Source organism: Lampris incognitus, chromosome 12, assembly GCF_029633865.1.
Source record: "Lampris incognitus isolate fLamInc1 chromosome 12, fLamInc1.hap2, whole genome shotgun sequence".
Lineage (NCBI taxonomy): Eukaryota > Metazoa > Chordata > Actinopteri > Lampriformes > Lampridae > Lampris > Lampris incognitus.
This window is the reverse complement of record NC_079222.1, coordinates 19,214,653-19,231,791: the sequence shown is the minus strand read 5'-3', so window position 1 is coordinate 19,231,791 and position 17,139 is coordinate 19,214,653. Positions and strand designations below refer to the sequence as shown.

The window sequence follows — 17,139 nt, the reverse complement described above, 5'->3', positions numbered from 1 at the left end:
CCTCTCAAACAGGCGCCCTGATCGACCAGATGAGGCGCTAGTGCAGCAGCCAGGAAACATACCCACATCCGGCTTCCCACCCGTAGACATGGCCAATTGTGTCTGTAGGGATGCCCGACCAAGCCGGAGGTAACACGGGGATTCGAATTGGCGAGCCCTGTGTTGGTAGGCAACGGAATAGACCGCTATGCTACCCAGATGCCCAACCTGACCTTTTCTTATCCCATAGTCATGTATTTTCTGATAAGATCATGTCACTTAAGCATCATCACAAATCCAGTTGTTGGCACCAGGCTCAACGTCGGTCAACATGTATCTATGGCCGCAGATGGTCAGGTATGACTGAACATTTTTAATGTCATATTACAGTCGAATCTACACACATCTGAGACAATGTGCCCATACCACAATAACTTTATATGAAAACAAAAGGGCCTGGAAAAACACTCTTACATATCCATAAATTCCAAAATCTGTAGCAGAGGTTTTGTTTTTTTTTCCTTCCCGTTTTTAATGACATAATTCAAAACTCTGATGACACAGAAGTTGTGAACTAAGGAGGGGGAGGACGGGGGGGGGGGACCAAGGAGCAAGGGAGAAAACAGCTAGTCATTTAGGCCACATCCGGTCTCCTGGTAAGTGAACAAAGCAAAAACCATGGGGGGAACAAAGCTGGAGTCTGGAGCTAAGGCAGTGCAGACTCATTGGCCCCACTGTCTGCAAGCCTACGTGCTCTGCAGCAGCACTTCTTGTGAGGAGGGATGGTGTGTACGAGTGGAGGTGGGGATTAAATTTTGGCAGTCTTTCTGTCAGCTGTCAATGTGTTTGAGCCCCCAATCCCACTCATAGCATTTATGACTGACTGCCCATCTTTATCCAGGAACCACGGGATCGTTATATCTGTTCCCTTATTTTTTACTCCCCAGCCTCACGTACTCATCCCTTCTCTAACTTCTGTACCCTTCTTCCATAAGCCTCCATTTCTATTTACAGTCACTTTCTTTTTCCTGCACTATTTGATTATCCTCCAAACTCACTCTCACTATTCCCCTCTAGCTGTCATTCTTCCTCACTCATGTCCTTTCTCAGTGTCCTTTACTCCGCCCTTCCAGTTCTTCATATGTAAGTGGGCAGCAAAACAGTATTCAGGGGGTCATGGCAATTTCGGCCCCCTCCCTTTGGTTTCTTCCTGCTATTGTCCCCAACTCCTTGGCTTGCTGGCTGGACCTCCAACACTACACTGACCACACATACTGACTGAGGCGCTGCTGGATAATATTCTCAGGTCTCTGACACAGCATGGGGAGGGAGAGCGAGTGCATACCTGGGAGCATGCACGAATACAGCCCATTGTTGGAATTTGGGGACGCAGCCCTCCAACGTTTGCAATATTTATTCACCGTTCGTAGCCACTGACACAATAGATGTTGATGCATTCGAAGCTTCAGTGCTCTTGACCTCAGAGCGAAGACCTTGCAGTGGTCTTTGCTCTTTGATGCATTAGTGGTAGCTTGCTTATGTGGGGCTGAACATGCCAAGCCTTCTCACACACACATGAAAGAGTGAGTTTTGCGAGGACTTTTTGATTTTGCCATGAACTTTGACTAGGGCTGTGCGATGTGACCAAAATCTCACATAACGACATATAGGTCATTCATATCATGATAACGATACATAGCACATTTTCTGTCCATTCAATGAATAAATAGTTTGTATAAAATGACCACATGGAACGGCCTGTTTCCTATTACATTTTGAATTATATACTCGACAAATAAAAGGTACTTACTCATATTTGATTATTTTTCTACTTTTATTTAGAATCTTTGCACACATTTTCAATTAAATATGAAACAAAATATTAAGTATTAATGTATAAAATATAAAAAGGTAAATAGAAAACACTTGCGTAGGTGGTTAAAGAGGCTAGTGGTGTTTGAGTCTGTTGTGGAAACCGGCGTGCGGCATATTTTGCAAAATACTGTAGTGAGTTCAGGGGGCAGCCCGGGTACCGCCACAGGACGCGAACCCGTATCTCTCACTCCCTAAGCGACAACGTTAACCAGTCGACTGAAGGGTCCGATCCGTTTGTTAAGGACCAACGTGTCTACTTATTCATGCACGTTACAATACAGTTTTCTGGTCCGTGTCAGACTGCATACCCAAACCACATCCATACGGTAGAAGTTGCCCCTCTTTTAAGGTACAACCTCCTCGTTTTGTCCTGGCTGGTCGGAGTCCTTCTGTTCGGAATCACCCCGCTCTGCGTTACGTTCACTGTCCTCCATGTTTGTTTGCATTGCCTTCATGCAAGTTGCCCGCTTGCATCCGCGCTGTGAAAAGGGCGGAAAAAGTCGTTCAAATGACAAAAAATGTTGCCGTAAAGAGTGTGATTTGCGACACAACGAAATACACGCTAGAGCCAGAGCCCTAGAAAGAGAGAGTTGCATCAATGAGGGGTCAGAACGCGAGAGGGTCACGTTGTTCATGTGGCCACCGAATAGTTCCAAACGAAGCTTGGCGGGTCATTTAAATGAACTGCTTAGCCGCGATTTCTGGTAACTACTGTAACCGGTTATTTTCTTGCCCGGTGCGGGATTCGATACGGGGTGTACTGCACCACAAGGCGACATCACTAACCGCTCGGCTAAAGGGTCAGACCCGTTAGCAAGGGACTAACGTGTCTTATTAGTAGTTTACACTACTAACCAATATTTTCAGATTTTTACATTTATATATAGATATAGATATATTCCAACGTGACACATATTCTATGCGCACTGTTTGGAACTGTCCGGGGCTCTCATGATCCGCCATTGCTGTGGCCCATTGACGTCTACGGAGTTGACATAACTCTCTTTCTAGGGCTCTGGCTAGAGCTTAATGTGAAACGATAGACATTTACTATCATCGCTCAATATATATCATCATATCACACTCCAAACAATATCACTCTATCGTGTAGAGAAGACGACCTGATCTTTAACGTAGTCTAAATAGGAAGTTTCCCTCTGTCATTTAAAAAGGTGGCTGAAACACAGTTTTAATGGTCTGAAACCGGTCGCTCCAGCAGCGGCGCTATGATTTAATCTCTATAGGGTAACGTAAGGGTTGTCGTCTTTCATTCGTTCTCGTCTTTTCCGCTCTCTCGGCTCTTTGATCACACAACGTCTCCATCTCCTGCTATGGCTCGACAGCGTTGAGCACTTTGATGTTTCAGTCAGCCTCTCTGCTCCACCGTGGCCCCTGGTTTCAGAGCTCTAATAAAACGAGACACGGATGCCAGGACCTCACATCATTGCCTCTTATCACCCAGCACCTAGCATACCTTTCTCTGGCAGCTTCAACTCTCTTGTTTGTTCAGTCTTTGCCTTTGTATTGTCGCCCGCAATTACTACGAGTCACAAGGCTGCAGTAAAGATCAGCAACGGTAGCTCAAATGCGCAACTTGCCATACTTGCTCAGATTCCTCGGGTGTTTCTTTGTGACGTAATTTGAGATTTCTTTGAAACAGCTGTGTAATTCAACGCCTGAATGAGCCAATGAGCCAAGCCCCATATATATATATACACTCACCCGCCACTTTATTAGGCACACCCGTCCAACTGCTCATTAACACAAATTTCTAATCAGCCAATCACATGGCAGCAACTCAATGCATTTAGGCATGTAGACATGGTCAAGACGATCTGCTGCAGTTCAAACCGAGCATCAGAATGGGGAAGAAAGGTGATTTAAGTGACTTTGAACGTGGCATGGTTGTTGGTGCCAGACGGGCTGGTCTGAGCATTTCAGAAACTGCTGATCTACTGGGATTTTCACGCACAACCATCTCTAGGGTTTACAGAGAATGGTCCGAAAAAGAGAAAATATCCAGTGAGCGGCAGTTCTGTGGGCGAAAATGCCTTGTTGATGCCAGAGGTCAGAGGAGAATGGCCAGACTGGTTTGAGCTGATGGAAAGGCAACAGTAACTCAAATAACCACTCATTACAACCGAGGTATGCAGAAGAGCATCTCTGAACGCACAACACGTCGAACCTTGAGGCAGATGGGCTACAGCAGCAGAAGACCACACCGGGTGCCACTCCTGTCAGCTAAGAACAGGAAACTGAGGCTAAAATTCGCACAGGCTCACCAAAATTGGACAATAGAAGATTGGAAAAACGTTGCCTGGTCTGATGAGTCTCGATTTCTGCTGCGACATTCGGATGGTAGGGTCAGAATTTGGCGTCAACAACATGAAAGCATGGATCCATCCTGCCTTGTATCAACGGTTCAGGCTGGTGGTGGTGGTGTAATGGTGTGGGGGATATTTTCTTGGCACACTTTGGGCCCCTTAGTACCAATTGAGCATCGTGTCAACGCCACAGCCTACCTGAGTATTGTTGCTGACCATGTCCATCCCTTTATGACCACAGTGTTCCCATCTTCTGATGGCTACTTCCAGCAGGATAACGCGCCATGTCATAAAGCTCAGATCATCTCAGACTAGTTTCTTGAACATGACAATGAGTTCACTGTACTCAATTGGCCTCCACAGTCACCAGATCTCAATCCAATAGAGCACCTTTGGGATGTGATGGACCGGGAGATTCGCATCATGAATGTGCAGCCGACAAATCTGCAGCAACTGCGTGATGCTATCATGTCAATATGGACCAAACTCTCTGAGGAATGTTTCCAGTACCTTGTTGAATCTATGCCACGAAGGATTAAGGCAGTTCTGAAGGCAAAAGGGGGTCCAACCCGGTACTAGCAAGGTGTACCTAATAAAGTGGCCAGTGAGTGTATATGTGTGTGTGTGTGCGTGTGTGTGTGTGTGTGTGTGTGTGTGTATATGTATGTGTGTGTATATATCTATATATGTATATATATATGCATATATATATGTGTGTGTGTATATATATGTGTGTGTGTGTGTATGTATGTATGTATGTGTGTGTGTGTGTATGTATGTATGTATGTGTGTGTATGTATGTATATATATATATATATATATACACACACACACGTATATACACGTGTATATACGTATATACGTATATATATACGTATATGGGCAGTGATTAAATAATATCAATTCCCATCGGTTTTTGTTTTGTTTTTTTGGGGGGGGGGTCCCCCTTTTTCTCCCCATTTGTATTCGGCCAATTACCTCCACTCTTCTGCCGATCCGGGAAGGGCTGCAGACCACCACATGCCTCCTCCGATACATGTGGATTCACCAGCCGCTTCTTTTCACCTGACAGTGAGGAGTTTCGCCAGGGGGACGCAGCACGCGAGAGGATTACTCTATTCCCCCCCAGTCCCCCCCGAACAGGTGCCTCGACCGACCAGGGGAGGCGCTAGTGCAGCGACCAGGACACATACCCACATCCGGCTTCCCACCCCAGACACGGCCAACTGTGTCTGTAGGGACGCCCGATCAAGCCGGAGGTAACACGAGGATTAAAACCGGCAATCCCCGTGTTGGTAGGCAACGGAATAACCCGGTCCAGACGCCCGGCTGTGTGATTTATTCCCCAAATTTCACAGAACCTTTCGGTTTAGCCACCATGTCTGTGTGGGAAGGCACATCTACAGATTCGTGTGTCTCATGGCAGATGAGAGACACAAGCTTTATACACCGCAAATATGTGATATATATTCATATACCTCTAAAATTGTCCGTTATGCACACACAAGGTACACAGACACATTCAACACTGTACACCAGCACACACGTTCACTTTCTCCATCAAACTAGAAAAACACGTATTTGTAAAGCTAAGTTAAGAGACTAAAAACGACTCACGTCATCCCTACCGCCTCTACTATCACCCAGAAACACATACACAAGATATCACTCTTATTTTTCTTCCTCCCACACACATACAGCCAGACCCCCCTCCCAGGCCTTGTCACGTCCACAGGGCCCCCTTCTGTCTGCACGAGGTGAGAGGTCTCTTGGCTGGGGACCAGGCCAGCACACACCCCTCTTTGATCTGCCCTGCTCCGACTGCTACCTGCAGATCCACAGTCCTCTTGCTGTCAACCACAAAGGGTTTTTTTTGCATCCTCCTCTCTGTCTCTTCACCCTTGCTCTCTGTCTCCCTCTCTTTCTTTTCACTCATGCACCACCATACACCTATGCAGCTGCAGTGTTCCTGTTTCTCTTATGCATGTGCACACAACAGTACACACACACACACACACACACACACATACAGAGCTGCAATCTCTCGTACCCTACTGCATCTAAACCTTTCTCCCTTGGTGCTTGACATGCTTTTGATGGGCTTTGCACAATATCATATATGCTTCTCCATCTTAGATTTTTTTTGCATGCAAATATACCTCGCTGAAATATCGATTTATGTCATAGATTCTCATGCAAACTCTTAATTCTGTTCTTCTAAGCTTGGGGTTAATGTTTATGTGTTTGTGTGTTCTGCTTGCATGTGATTGTGTAACTGTGCGTGTTCCTGTAAGCTTACATGTGCATGTTTTAGTGACATCCCATGCAAACATTGTGTTTGTCTATTTATTTGTGTGAGTGTGTGAGTGTGTGTGTGTGTGTGTGTATGTGCACATGCAGCAGTCAGGCTATCATCTGGTAGCCATTTGGGGGGGGGGGGGGGTTTGCAAAATTACAGCTAATGATAACCTAGAGGAAATAACAGTAGCTAAGCATTCCACCCTACCCCTGTCTATCACTTTCATTCTCTCCCGCAGACTGTGTTATTGAACAGAATGTCACTGACATTAAAAAGGGAAAAAAAAGGTTTTCTGACCTTCCATGTGTTCACTGAGGTCTGCATTTTCCCCACTTAATGTTGAGTTTTTGGTGTGCGTTGTGTGCACGCACGATTGCGTATGTGTGCACGCGTGGTGCCGGCAGGTCGGCAGTTCAGTCTGTTTTATTATTGTGCCATGTTAACATGGTGTCCCACCTACTTTGTGTCTCTCGCTCACATCTGGCTCCAATCAGACTCCACCAGTCCCACCGAGGCTGCTCTGAGGGAGACAAGACACGAGTACCACAGCTCAAATTACCTCTTAAACTTGTGTTTTAACGTAGTCAGAGTTAGGGCTCTTGAAGTGTAAATGTACATTTTGCGTGTGTGTGTGTGTGTGTGTGTGTGTGTGTGTGTGTGTGTGTGGGAAACTGAATCAGATAGAAACTCAAAGAGAAAACTCGAGTTAGCTGCCTTAGGACAGCAAGCTGCAGAGGAATTTAAAGGGGATTTTAGAAGGGTTGGAGTCCTAATTTAGTGTGTGTGTGTGTGTGTGTGTGTGTGTGTGTGTGTGTGTGTGTGTGTGTGTGTGTGTGTGTTTGTGTGTGTGCAGTTGTGAGTGTGTGTGCATGATCTCATATTTGTCTGCGTTAACCTTTCTCTTTCCATGTGAGTGAAGTAAAGAATTTACTGCCTCCAACCGACTGCAGAGCTCCAGAATAGTTAACTTTCTTTCCCTTTTCGTTATTCCCTTCATCGCCGTCTCATTGGCCTTACTGAAAACATAATTCCATGTTATCACCAAAGTTTTGTTGCAAAATCTATCACACATTTTGTGACACGTAATTTCTACACCGGTAATAAACAAAACGCGACCTTTTAGCGAACAATGAGGGCTGACAGTATTTGGAGGGGATACAGAAAGGCAGTGGTGGCATGTTGTGACCCTCCTGGATCCAGTACAGAGACGGTTAGACAATGACATCATTGCATGGTGGAAATTTACTGTTTATGGATCACCATTGGTATTGGTATGTTTTTCCAGAACTTTTTTTTCCCTTGCATTAAAAGCCAAACGTATGGGTGGCACAGTGGTTAGCGCAGTCGCCTCACAGCAAGAAGGTCCTGAGTTCGAGCCCCAGGGTAGTCCAACCTTGGGGGGGTCGTCCTCTGTGGGGAGTTTGCATGTTCTCCCTGTATCTGCGTGGGTTTCCTCCCACAGTCCAAAGACATGTAGGTCAGGTGACTTGGCCGCACTAACGTGTGAATATGTGTGTGTGTGTGTGTGTGTGTGGGCCCTATGTTGGCCTGGCGGCCTGTCCAGGGTGTCTCCCCTCCTGCTGCCCAATGACTGCTGGGATAGTCTCCAGCATCCCCGTGACCCTGAGAGCAGGATAAGCGGTTTGGATAATGGTCGGATGGATGGATAAAAGCCAACAAATAAAGATTGAACAACTTAATGGCACTTGTCATTTACAGCAGCCACTACACAATGTGCTTGTTTCTTTTACCCCCTTGAGGTTTCTTTTGTGCACAGACTGATTTTTAGTGCATTAGAGACGAGAAACAACAGTGATGTGCCATGAGAGAGGGTGTTTGCCTCAGTCGGCATCTCCGCATGAATGTGCATTCAGTAGCCCACAAAACACACACACAAACACACACTCATAAAAGATAGGTGTAACCCCTACTGTGCCCCAATCAGGGGTTCGTGTCTGCTTCTTATGTAGACACTACCGGTTGTTAAGGGAGAATACATATACAGACTGTAATGTACATTCAGACTTGAATGTCTGCACTTGCACACTACGGTGCACACACAACACTTTGATAGTGTGCCTGCTGCCTTTTAGCAGAGTAGCTAAAGTAGACATGCAGTCACAAACACAAAATTACTCTTTGTTTTGAAGACTGGTCTATGCACCAATTCACCATGACATCCTCCACCATTAAAAATGTAGTCAAAAAACACACCGGTTCTCAGCTATCAGTATCCATGGCAACAGCAGACACTGATGCTGAGAGGAGGGGAGCGAGGCTGTTTGATTGACAACCCTGATGTTTAATGGATGAGTGTTGATCGTCTCTCCTTGGCAGGCTGCATACTGTGCCCTATAGGCTCTAATACCCCATCTATAGCTTGGAACGTGGAGGTCATTATCACTGTTATCCCCCCCCCCCAACTCATACATGTCAGAAATATTTCATACCTTCCATACATATGAATTCATGGACTACACAGAGATTCTCATTAGGGATTCCACGGCGAACTGGTCCAACACATACAGTACAGAGCATAAAGGCCTCAACACAAATACACGAGCCAGCAAGAGGTATTTGTTGGAATTTAAACATATGGGGCTTAGCCCAGGGAAAATGACCAAACAATAATAGGAGGATCCAGAAAACTCCACAGAATGCCAGTGAAGCTTAAAGAAATGTATTAACAGCATAATGCATCGCTGCATTGCTTTGATGTGCACATGCATCGGAGGTTCAAATGAACCTTCATGAATTTGGACAGGGCTGCAGATCAAACCTAAGATGCAGGTTAAGGTGCAGCTCACCCCCATCTCATCAGTCCATCATATCTGCCGCTGTCTCTCTCTCTCTCAAGGCTCCTCGCTCCTCTACAAGCCTTCTTTTATGACTCTTCTTTGCTCTCATGTCCTTCCCTGTCTTCCTCTGTCTCTTGTTCATTTCAGGATATAAAATAGACACACGGAGAAACAGCTTCTGTGAATATATAATACTTATGCATGTGTATGATGTAGTAAATACATGTGATTTGCATATATATATATATATATGTGTGTGTGTGTGTGTGTGTGTGTGTGTGCTCATCAATTCAAATCTGTCTCCTCTCATCCCTGCTTATCTACTGCTGCCTTGCTCATCATCTGCTGATGGGACTGTCTGTAATCCCCTCCTTTTGCTGTTTTCCCCTGTCATTTCTGCTTTTCCTCTCATCTCCTCATATCTCCTTACTTTTCTTTCTCTTGATCAGTACTGGTTTTGTTTTATGTTTGGCAATGTTGATACAGAGACTAGAATAGAATAAAAATAAACTAACCAGTGTCTGATTTTCCCCATTGTTCTATATGTGGTAAAACCACCACTCGTTCAACCGAACCATGCTCATATCCTTTTTTAAGATCCACCTGTTCGTTTTTTACTTGGTTTTATCTCTTCCCACCTGATTTTGGCTTGGTTACTGGCCATTTAAAATAATGCTTTATTCATTTAGGTCTACTCGAAGTCATGAAATTCCAAATACATTTTTACATACATACCAAGTGTATGTGCACCAAGCCTACCGAACTTGAATTATGCTTTAGCATGTACTTTGATGCAGCCAAAGCCAGATTTTAAAGCAAGATCACATAAAATAACCCACCCACTCTGGGCTATGAATAGACGCTACCCAGCACTAGTGCCGTGTGAAGCTCTCTAGACAAGACAACTGTTGTGTGGATGGTGAGAGATGAGAATATGTCTTAACTATCTGCATTAGATATATATATATATATATATATATATATATATATATATATATATATATATATATATATATATATATAAAATGGTAACTAAGCCAGCTGTGGTTCTGCAATAACTATTATTTGTCCAGCTGTTATGAACATGCTATGTTTACATTTTAACTACATTTTGCTGTAAAGGTACATGTCATATATGTCACTCAATCAGTCTGAATTTAGATTGATATGCAGTATGAGTGTCAACATTTTATTCAGTTTCGTTGCTGTACTGTCCCCCTTTTATCCACAACATTTGACAGTGTTTAGTTTGATTGCTGTTTTAACTATTTGTAGGCTAAAGGTATTCAGTAATAGGCATAGTGATTTTATATGGGATACCTTAAGCCTGTCCTCAAGGAGTCATACTTTTGATTATCCCATCTGTTTGCTAATCTCTTTTCTTATCTTTGTCTCTATATGTAAATATGGTCAACTTTTTGTTTTTTCTGAAATGAGCTCAAAACTAGTTTTCCCCACTGTGGGTGATGGTGCTTTATGTTCTGCGTAGAATGTGATAAGGATTTTCACTACCTAGAAATATCACTTTTTCGCTACACTATATATTAGATATTTAATGAACAAGCAAAAATTAATCATGCCTTACTAGATATGCTTAAACATTAACTTTAAGCTTTGTTAGAGCTTCAAAACTGTAAACTTTGCGAAAAATTGCAAACTTAAAAACTTTCAAAGGACGCTTGGCCTTTTGTAGTCATACGTTGTGTTTTTGCTTTTGACGTGTTGTGCATTTGCATTATTAACGATGAGTTTCGCACACAAAAAACTTGGTTTTTGAGGAGCTGCTTACTGTTTTACAGTCGTTGAAAGAAAACACCCTAGCCGATAATTTTAACTCTCATGTGGGAGCATTTCTAAGGAAGCTCTAATTTTTTTTTTTGCATTTTTTTTTGTGTTTTTATTATGGACCTATTTCAGTCGTTTTTTATTTTTATTTTTTCTTTTGTATATTTTGCGTGGAAATTAACTAAATGGGTAAATAAACTCACCTGTTTCTTCTCCGTTCTCCTCGTACAGGCCTTCCCACCTCTGCCCAACGAGGCTGAGATTGCACACACCAAAAAGCTCTTCCGACGCAGGAGAAACGACCGACGGTAATTATGGACTCATACACACACACACACACAAACACACACACACACACACACACACACACACCTCAGTGAGAGGGAATGTTGTTTCCGTGTTGATGTCAGACCAACGCACAGCCAAGCCCGAGGCTTTAACTCTTCTCTGCAGCCAAAGCAGTGTCAAGACAGGAATGCATCCTCCACGCTTCACTGCAGGCAGGACAAAGGACAGTGGATAGGACTACTTTTTCATATTTAATAGGCCACTTAGCTCTTCATTAATTTTCTCTAGGTGTGGCTGTCTGGTTGCGAAAAGAGATTTTTAGACACTTAATCCAGTTAATTCTTTACTTAAATCAGTTGCTCTCATTGCAGATATACAGAGCTTGCACATCAGAGTTGAAACTGTGGGCTCTTTCCGGAAAGTTCTGACTGTGCCGCTATGGCACCCGTCTTAAGACTGGAACATGTGCATCAAATGTATGGACAGTGAGATCTCATTTGACTCGAGTCTGACGACATTCAGACCGAGCTGTTCTAAGAAACCCATTCCCTCCCAATCGCTCCCTCTCTTTGCCCTGATGTCACTGGAAAACTTCTCTTTAGTTGCTAAGAAACAGGCAAAAAAAGAAAATATTTGAATTGTTTTTGTGGATGAAAACGACAAAAGTTATGTTGGACCGCAAGAAAAAAGAAAAAAAAAACACCTAACTTTTATATTTTCTTACAAAGGAGAGAATAATTGGTCCTGCCCTGAACTATTGTGTTTATGAGTCCAGGGTGCAGCGTGAGCCAGACAAAAAGAAAAAAAAATGTGAAACCAGGATCAGCAGCAGTCCACTCAACCTTGAGCCCAGTGCTCAGTGGACTCACTGGTGCTACATTCAAGTGTATATATACGACATATCACTTCTTTTTCTTACATACGCTTGCCCACAAGTACAGTCCTCTCGACGCTGTGACAGCAAAGTTCGCATTTGAAAGCAACCGTTGGGCTTTGTATGTACTTAAGTGTGTGTGTGTGTGTGTGTGTGTGTGTGTGTGTGTGTGTGTGTGTGTGTGTGTGTGTTTTTAATGGTCTGAAGTCCTCCTAAACCTTCTTTGCCTATTCCCATCTGCTGTTCCTTCTATGTAGGGCTGCTGAGTGCTTGTTCACACTAATCCACGACACTACTATTTTCTCTTAAAAAGCAATTTCTTAACTGTATTTGTCATTGATAATACAGGAAGTGGTTTAAATAAGACACACTTTTTAGAAATAATGTCAGATCTGACGTCTTGTTTATATTGTAAAATTAGATAACATGTTGCATGTGTAGCGAATTCAGGGGGGCAGCTGGGAATCAGCCGCAGCTGGGAATCGAACCCGGGTAGCCCACATCACGGGCGACCGCCCTAACCAGTCAACTAAAGGGTCCGACCCGTTAGCCAAGGGCTAGCGAGTCTACACATCCGTGGTCGTTACACCCCCCCCCCCCTTCGAAAAGCGCATCCCCGTGCTTCAGCATATCACGCCTCTGGGCGCACGTGCTTCCGACGGCCTCACAGTCTCACCATCCACCTTCTGACACCGATGGAGCGAATTCAGGGGGCAGTCGGGAATCTGCCGAAGCCGGGAACAGAACCCGGGTAGCCCGCACCACGGGCGACTGCGCTAACCAGTCAGCTAAAGGGTACAACCCGTTAGCCAAGGGCTAGTGAGTCTAGTCATCCATGGTCGCTACACATCCCAGGCTTAAAGTTGCTGCTTTTTGCACACAACTAGACACCCTGCTGCCAAGTGAGCAACCATTACAGATATCAGAGAGGAATAAGTCAAACTGCCTGTGCAGCATAAAATCCAACTTTCATCGCTCCGTGATTGCTCATCTTACATAGAATAGAGTTCACAGTTTCGGAAAGTGCTCCCCTCTACCCCAAAAGAAGCCAGGTGCAGCATTTTTTCCATAACAGTCAATCAGTCCGTCAGTCAGTCAGTCTGTGCATTTTGCAGCAGCTTCTCGTCCTCTTTAAAGTAATAAAGCTGGTAGCAGTTTGAAAAAATAAAAATAAAAAAATTGAACACATGCTTAGTGGGTTAGGTTGCTGTCACCCTGCTGGGCGGTAATGCAAACCGTGTGTCAGTCCTGTTGAGCAACCCCGACTAGAAAAACTCTGCACTCCTCTCATCTTTGCATGTACACTAAACATATAGTCTGGGAAAGTCTATTAACCTTGTGTATACATACCACAAGGAGAGCACAGCAGAAGTTCAAGAGTTCTGTTTCCCTCGAGGCAGAGAGATGTAGAGCGAAGGATGAGGTTGGAGATTGAAAATATCAAGGAAGAAATGAGACAGGAGACAGGGAAACAGAAAAAAAGAACAGCAGAGTTAACAAGGCAGGTAGATATGACCATTTATATGACCATTGTAAAAATGGTCATATCTATGCTGTAGATTCAAATCAATGATATCTGCTTGTAGATGAATACCTCTTAATACCTCATAGGCTGGCAGTTTTATTTTGCAGTAACCAGAACAGTCTATGGAAGGCAAACTGTAAGGACATTATAAATGTGTTACTTCCATAACATATTCAATATGTTCTGTATTCTGGCTCTGTATTGGTGGAGTGAATTATAGTCATGCAGTTAGCTAAAACAACAATAAGTTCTGAGTTTGTTTCTGTCTGAAACAAACATACCATAATCCTGAACAGTAGGTAAGATGGTTATAATTTCAGTTGAAGTGGGCGTCCATGTAGCGTAGCGGTCTATTCCGTTGCCTACCAACACGGGGATCGACGATTCGAATGCCCATGTTACCTCCGGCTTGGTCGGGCATCCCTATAGACACAATTGGCTGTGTCTGCGGGTGGGAAGCCGGATGTGGGTATGCGTCCTGGTCGCTGCACTAGCGTCTCCTCTGGTCGGTCGGGGCGCCTTTTCAGGGGGGTAGGGGGAATTGAGAGGAATAGCATGATCCTCTCACGCACTACATCCCCCTGGCGAAACTCCCCACTGTCAGGTGAAAAGAAGCGGCTGGTGACTCCACATGTATCGGAGGAGGCATGTGGTAGTCTGCAGCTCTCCCCGGATTGGCAGAGGGGGCAGAGCAGCGACCAGGATGGCTTGGAGGAGTGGGGTAATTGGCCAGATACAATTGGGGAGAAAAAGGGGGGGGGGGGGTCCAAAAAAATAAAAATAAAAAAAATCAGTTGAAGTTAGAGCATTTCCAGTTGGCAGAGAAAAGTATCTCTGAAGTTCACTTTGAAAAATGCCGAAAACAGGCATGTTTTCCTGCCAGATGTATTATCGTCAAACGTTTGTCTATTAAACATGCTACTCCCGTGCACTCAGGTTCCCTCGCTGTAGCCCGTTTGTACAGTCTGTGCTAATGAACTTGTAGCTCTGTAAAGATAACGTGAGGATGGTGTGCGTGTTATGTATTATGTATTGTGCAGGATGTGTTGTGTTTGATGTGTCAACATTTGTGAGGAAAGAGCAAACAGTAACTCTGAATAAAACTTTTTTTTAGCGCAGTGAAAACCTAATTATACAATCAACCCGCTTAAGTTGATCCTGCCTTGGGAGGGAAGAAATAGTTGACCTAACGTGGGCTGAAGTTAAGAGGTTGTTGAAAGGTTCGGTTTTGTGGTACTCATTGGGATGAGTCTCCAGTTAACTGATACAGCAACTGCAGGTATTTTTTACAGCTAATTTCAACAATAAAAGCATAGATGTAGTTTCTTTATAGTTTTTTTGGATTTGTTTCCCTCATTTTTATCCCCAGTTGTACTTGGAGATGCAGCGTAAAGCGAAGAGAGAGGTGGCAAAGGCAAAGGAACGGGCGTGTGGTGAGTTGTATGAGAGGTTAGACACTAAGGAAGGAGAAAAGGACTTGTACCAATTGGCTAGACAGAGGGACCGAACTGGGAAGGATGTGCAGCAAGTTAGGGCGATCAAGGATAGAGATGGAAATGTGCTGACAAGCGAGGAGAGTGTGCTGAGAAGGTGGAAGGAATACTTTGAGGGGCTGATGAATGAAGAAATGAGAGCGAGAGAAGATTGGATGATGTGGGGATCGTGAATCAGGAAGTGCAGTAAATTAGCAAGGAGGAAGTGAGGGCAGCTATGAAGAGGATGAAGAGTGGAAAGGCAGTTGGTCCAGATGACATACATGTGGAGGCATGGAGAGATGGCAGTTTAGGAGAGATGGCAGTGGAGTTTTTAACTAGATTGTTTAACACAATCCTGGAAAGTGAGAGGATGCCTGAGGAGTGGAGAAGAAGCATACTGGTACCGATTTTCAAGAACAAGGGCGATGTGCAGAACTGTAACAACTACAGAGGTATAAAGTTGATCAGCCACAGCATGAAGATTTGGGAAAGAGTAATAGAAGCTAGGTTAAGAGGAGAGGTGACGATCAGCGAGCAGCAGTATGGTTTCATGTCATGAAAGAGCACCACAGATGCGATGTTTGCTTTGAGTATGTTGATGGAGAAGTATAGAGAAGGTCAGAAGGAGTTACATTGTGTCTTTGTAGATTTATATGACAGGGTGCTGAGAGATGAGGTGTGGTATTGTTTGAGGAAGTCGGGAGTTCCAGAGAAGTATGTAGGAGTGGTGCAGGATACGTATGAGGGAAGTGTGACAGTGGTGAGGTGTGCGGTTGGAATGACAGATGGGTTCAAGGTGGAGGTGGGATTACATCAAGGATCGGCTCTGAGCCCTTTCTTGTTTGCAATGGTGATGGACAGGTTGACGGACAAGATCAGGCAGGAGTCTCCATGGACGATGATGTTCGCGGATGACATTGTGATCTGTAGCGAGAGTAGGGTGCAGGTTGAGGAGAGCCTGGAGAGGTGGAGGTATGCACTGGAGAGAAGAGGAATGAAAGTCAGTAGGAGCAAGACTGAATACCTATGCGTGAATGAGAGAGAGGACAGTGGAATGGTCAGGATGCAAGGAGTGGAGGTGACAAAGGCATTTGAGTTTAAATACTTGGGGTCAACTGTCCAAAGTAACGGGGAGTGCAGTAGAGAGGTGAAAAAGAGAGTGCAGGCAGGTTGGAGTGGGTGGAGAAGTGTGTCAGGAGTGATTTGCGACAGAAGGGTACCAGCAAGAGTTAAAGGGAAAGTTTACAAGATGGTTGTGAGACCAGCTATGTTATATGGTTTGGAGACAGTGGCACTGACGAAAAGACAGGAGGCGGAGCTGGAGGTGGCAGAGTTGAAGATGCTAAGATTTTCACTGGGAGTAACGAAGAAGGACAGGATTAGGAACGATTATATTAGAGGGACCGCTCAGGTTGGACGGTTTGGAGACAAAGCAAGAGAGGCAAGATTGAGATGGTTTGGACATGTGTGGAGGAGAGATGCTGAGTATATTGGGAGAAGGATGCTAAATATGGAGCTGCCAGGGAAGAGGAGAAGAGGAAGGCCAAAGAGGAGGTTTATGGATGTGGTGAGGGAAGACATGCAGGTGGCTGGTGTGACAGAGGAAGACGCAGAAGACAGGAAGAGATGGAAACGGATGATCCGCTGTGGCGACCCCTAACGGGAGCAGCCGAAAGTAGTAGTAGTAGTAGTAGTAGTAGGATTGGTATATTGGTAAATATACAACATTTGCCAGTACTTTAAGAAAACCTTGCGTTGTCGGGGTATCCCAGTTGCCAGAGTTCGACTCAAGTGGCTTTGAATGTCTGTAAAAACCTGTATTTGCAGATGTGCATGACTGTTGATCAGCGGGATGACACGGGAGGGAGATGTAGTGAAGAGATCGTGCAGGCTTACTGCAGCAAAGACAGCACGTGT

The 17,139-nt window shown here is 44.6% G+C and overlaps 1 protein-coding gene across 1 annotated transcript in view; it reads left to right on the top strand.

Moving 5' to 3' along the window:
• The window catches only part of ctif (CBP80/20-dependent translation initiation factor), a 114,670-nt gene that overhangs the window by 58,518 nt on the left and 39,013 nt on the right, over positions 1-17,139 (top strand). Inside the window, exon 8 of the mRNA XM_056291070.1 lies at positions 11,292-11,368. Coding sequence (XP_056147045.1) covers positions 11,292-11,368 — 77 coding nt within the window. The remainder of the gene's footprint in view (positions 1-11,291; positions 11,369-17,139) is intronic.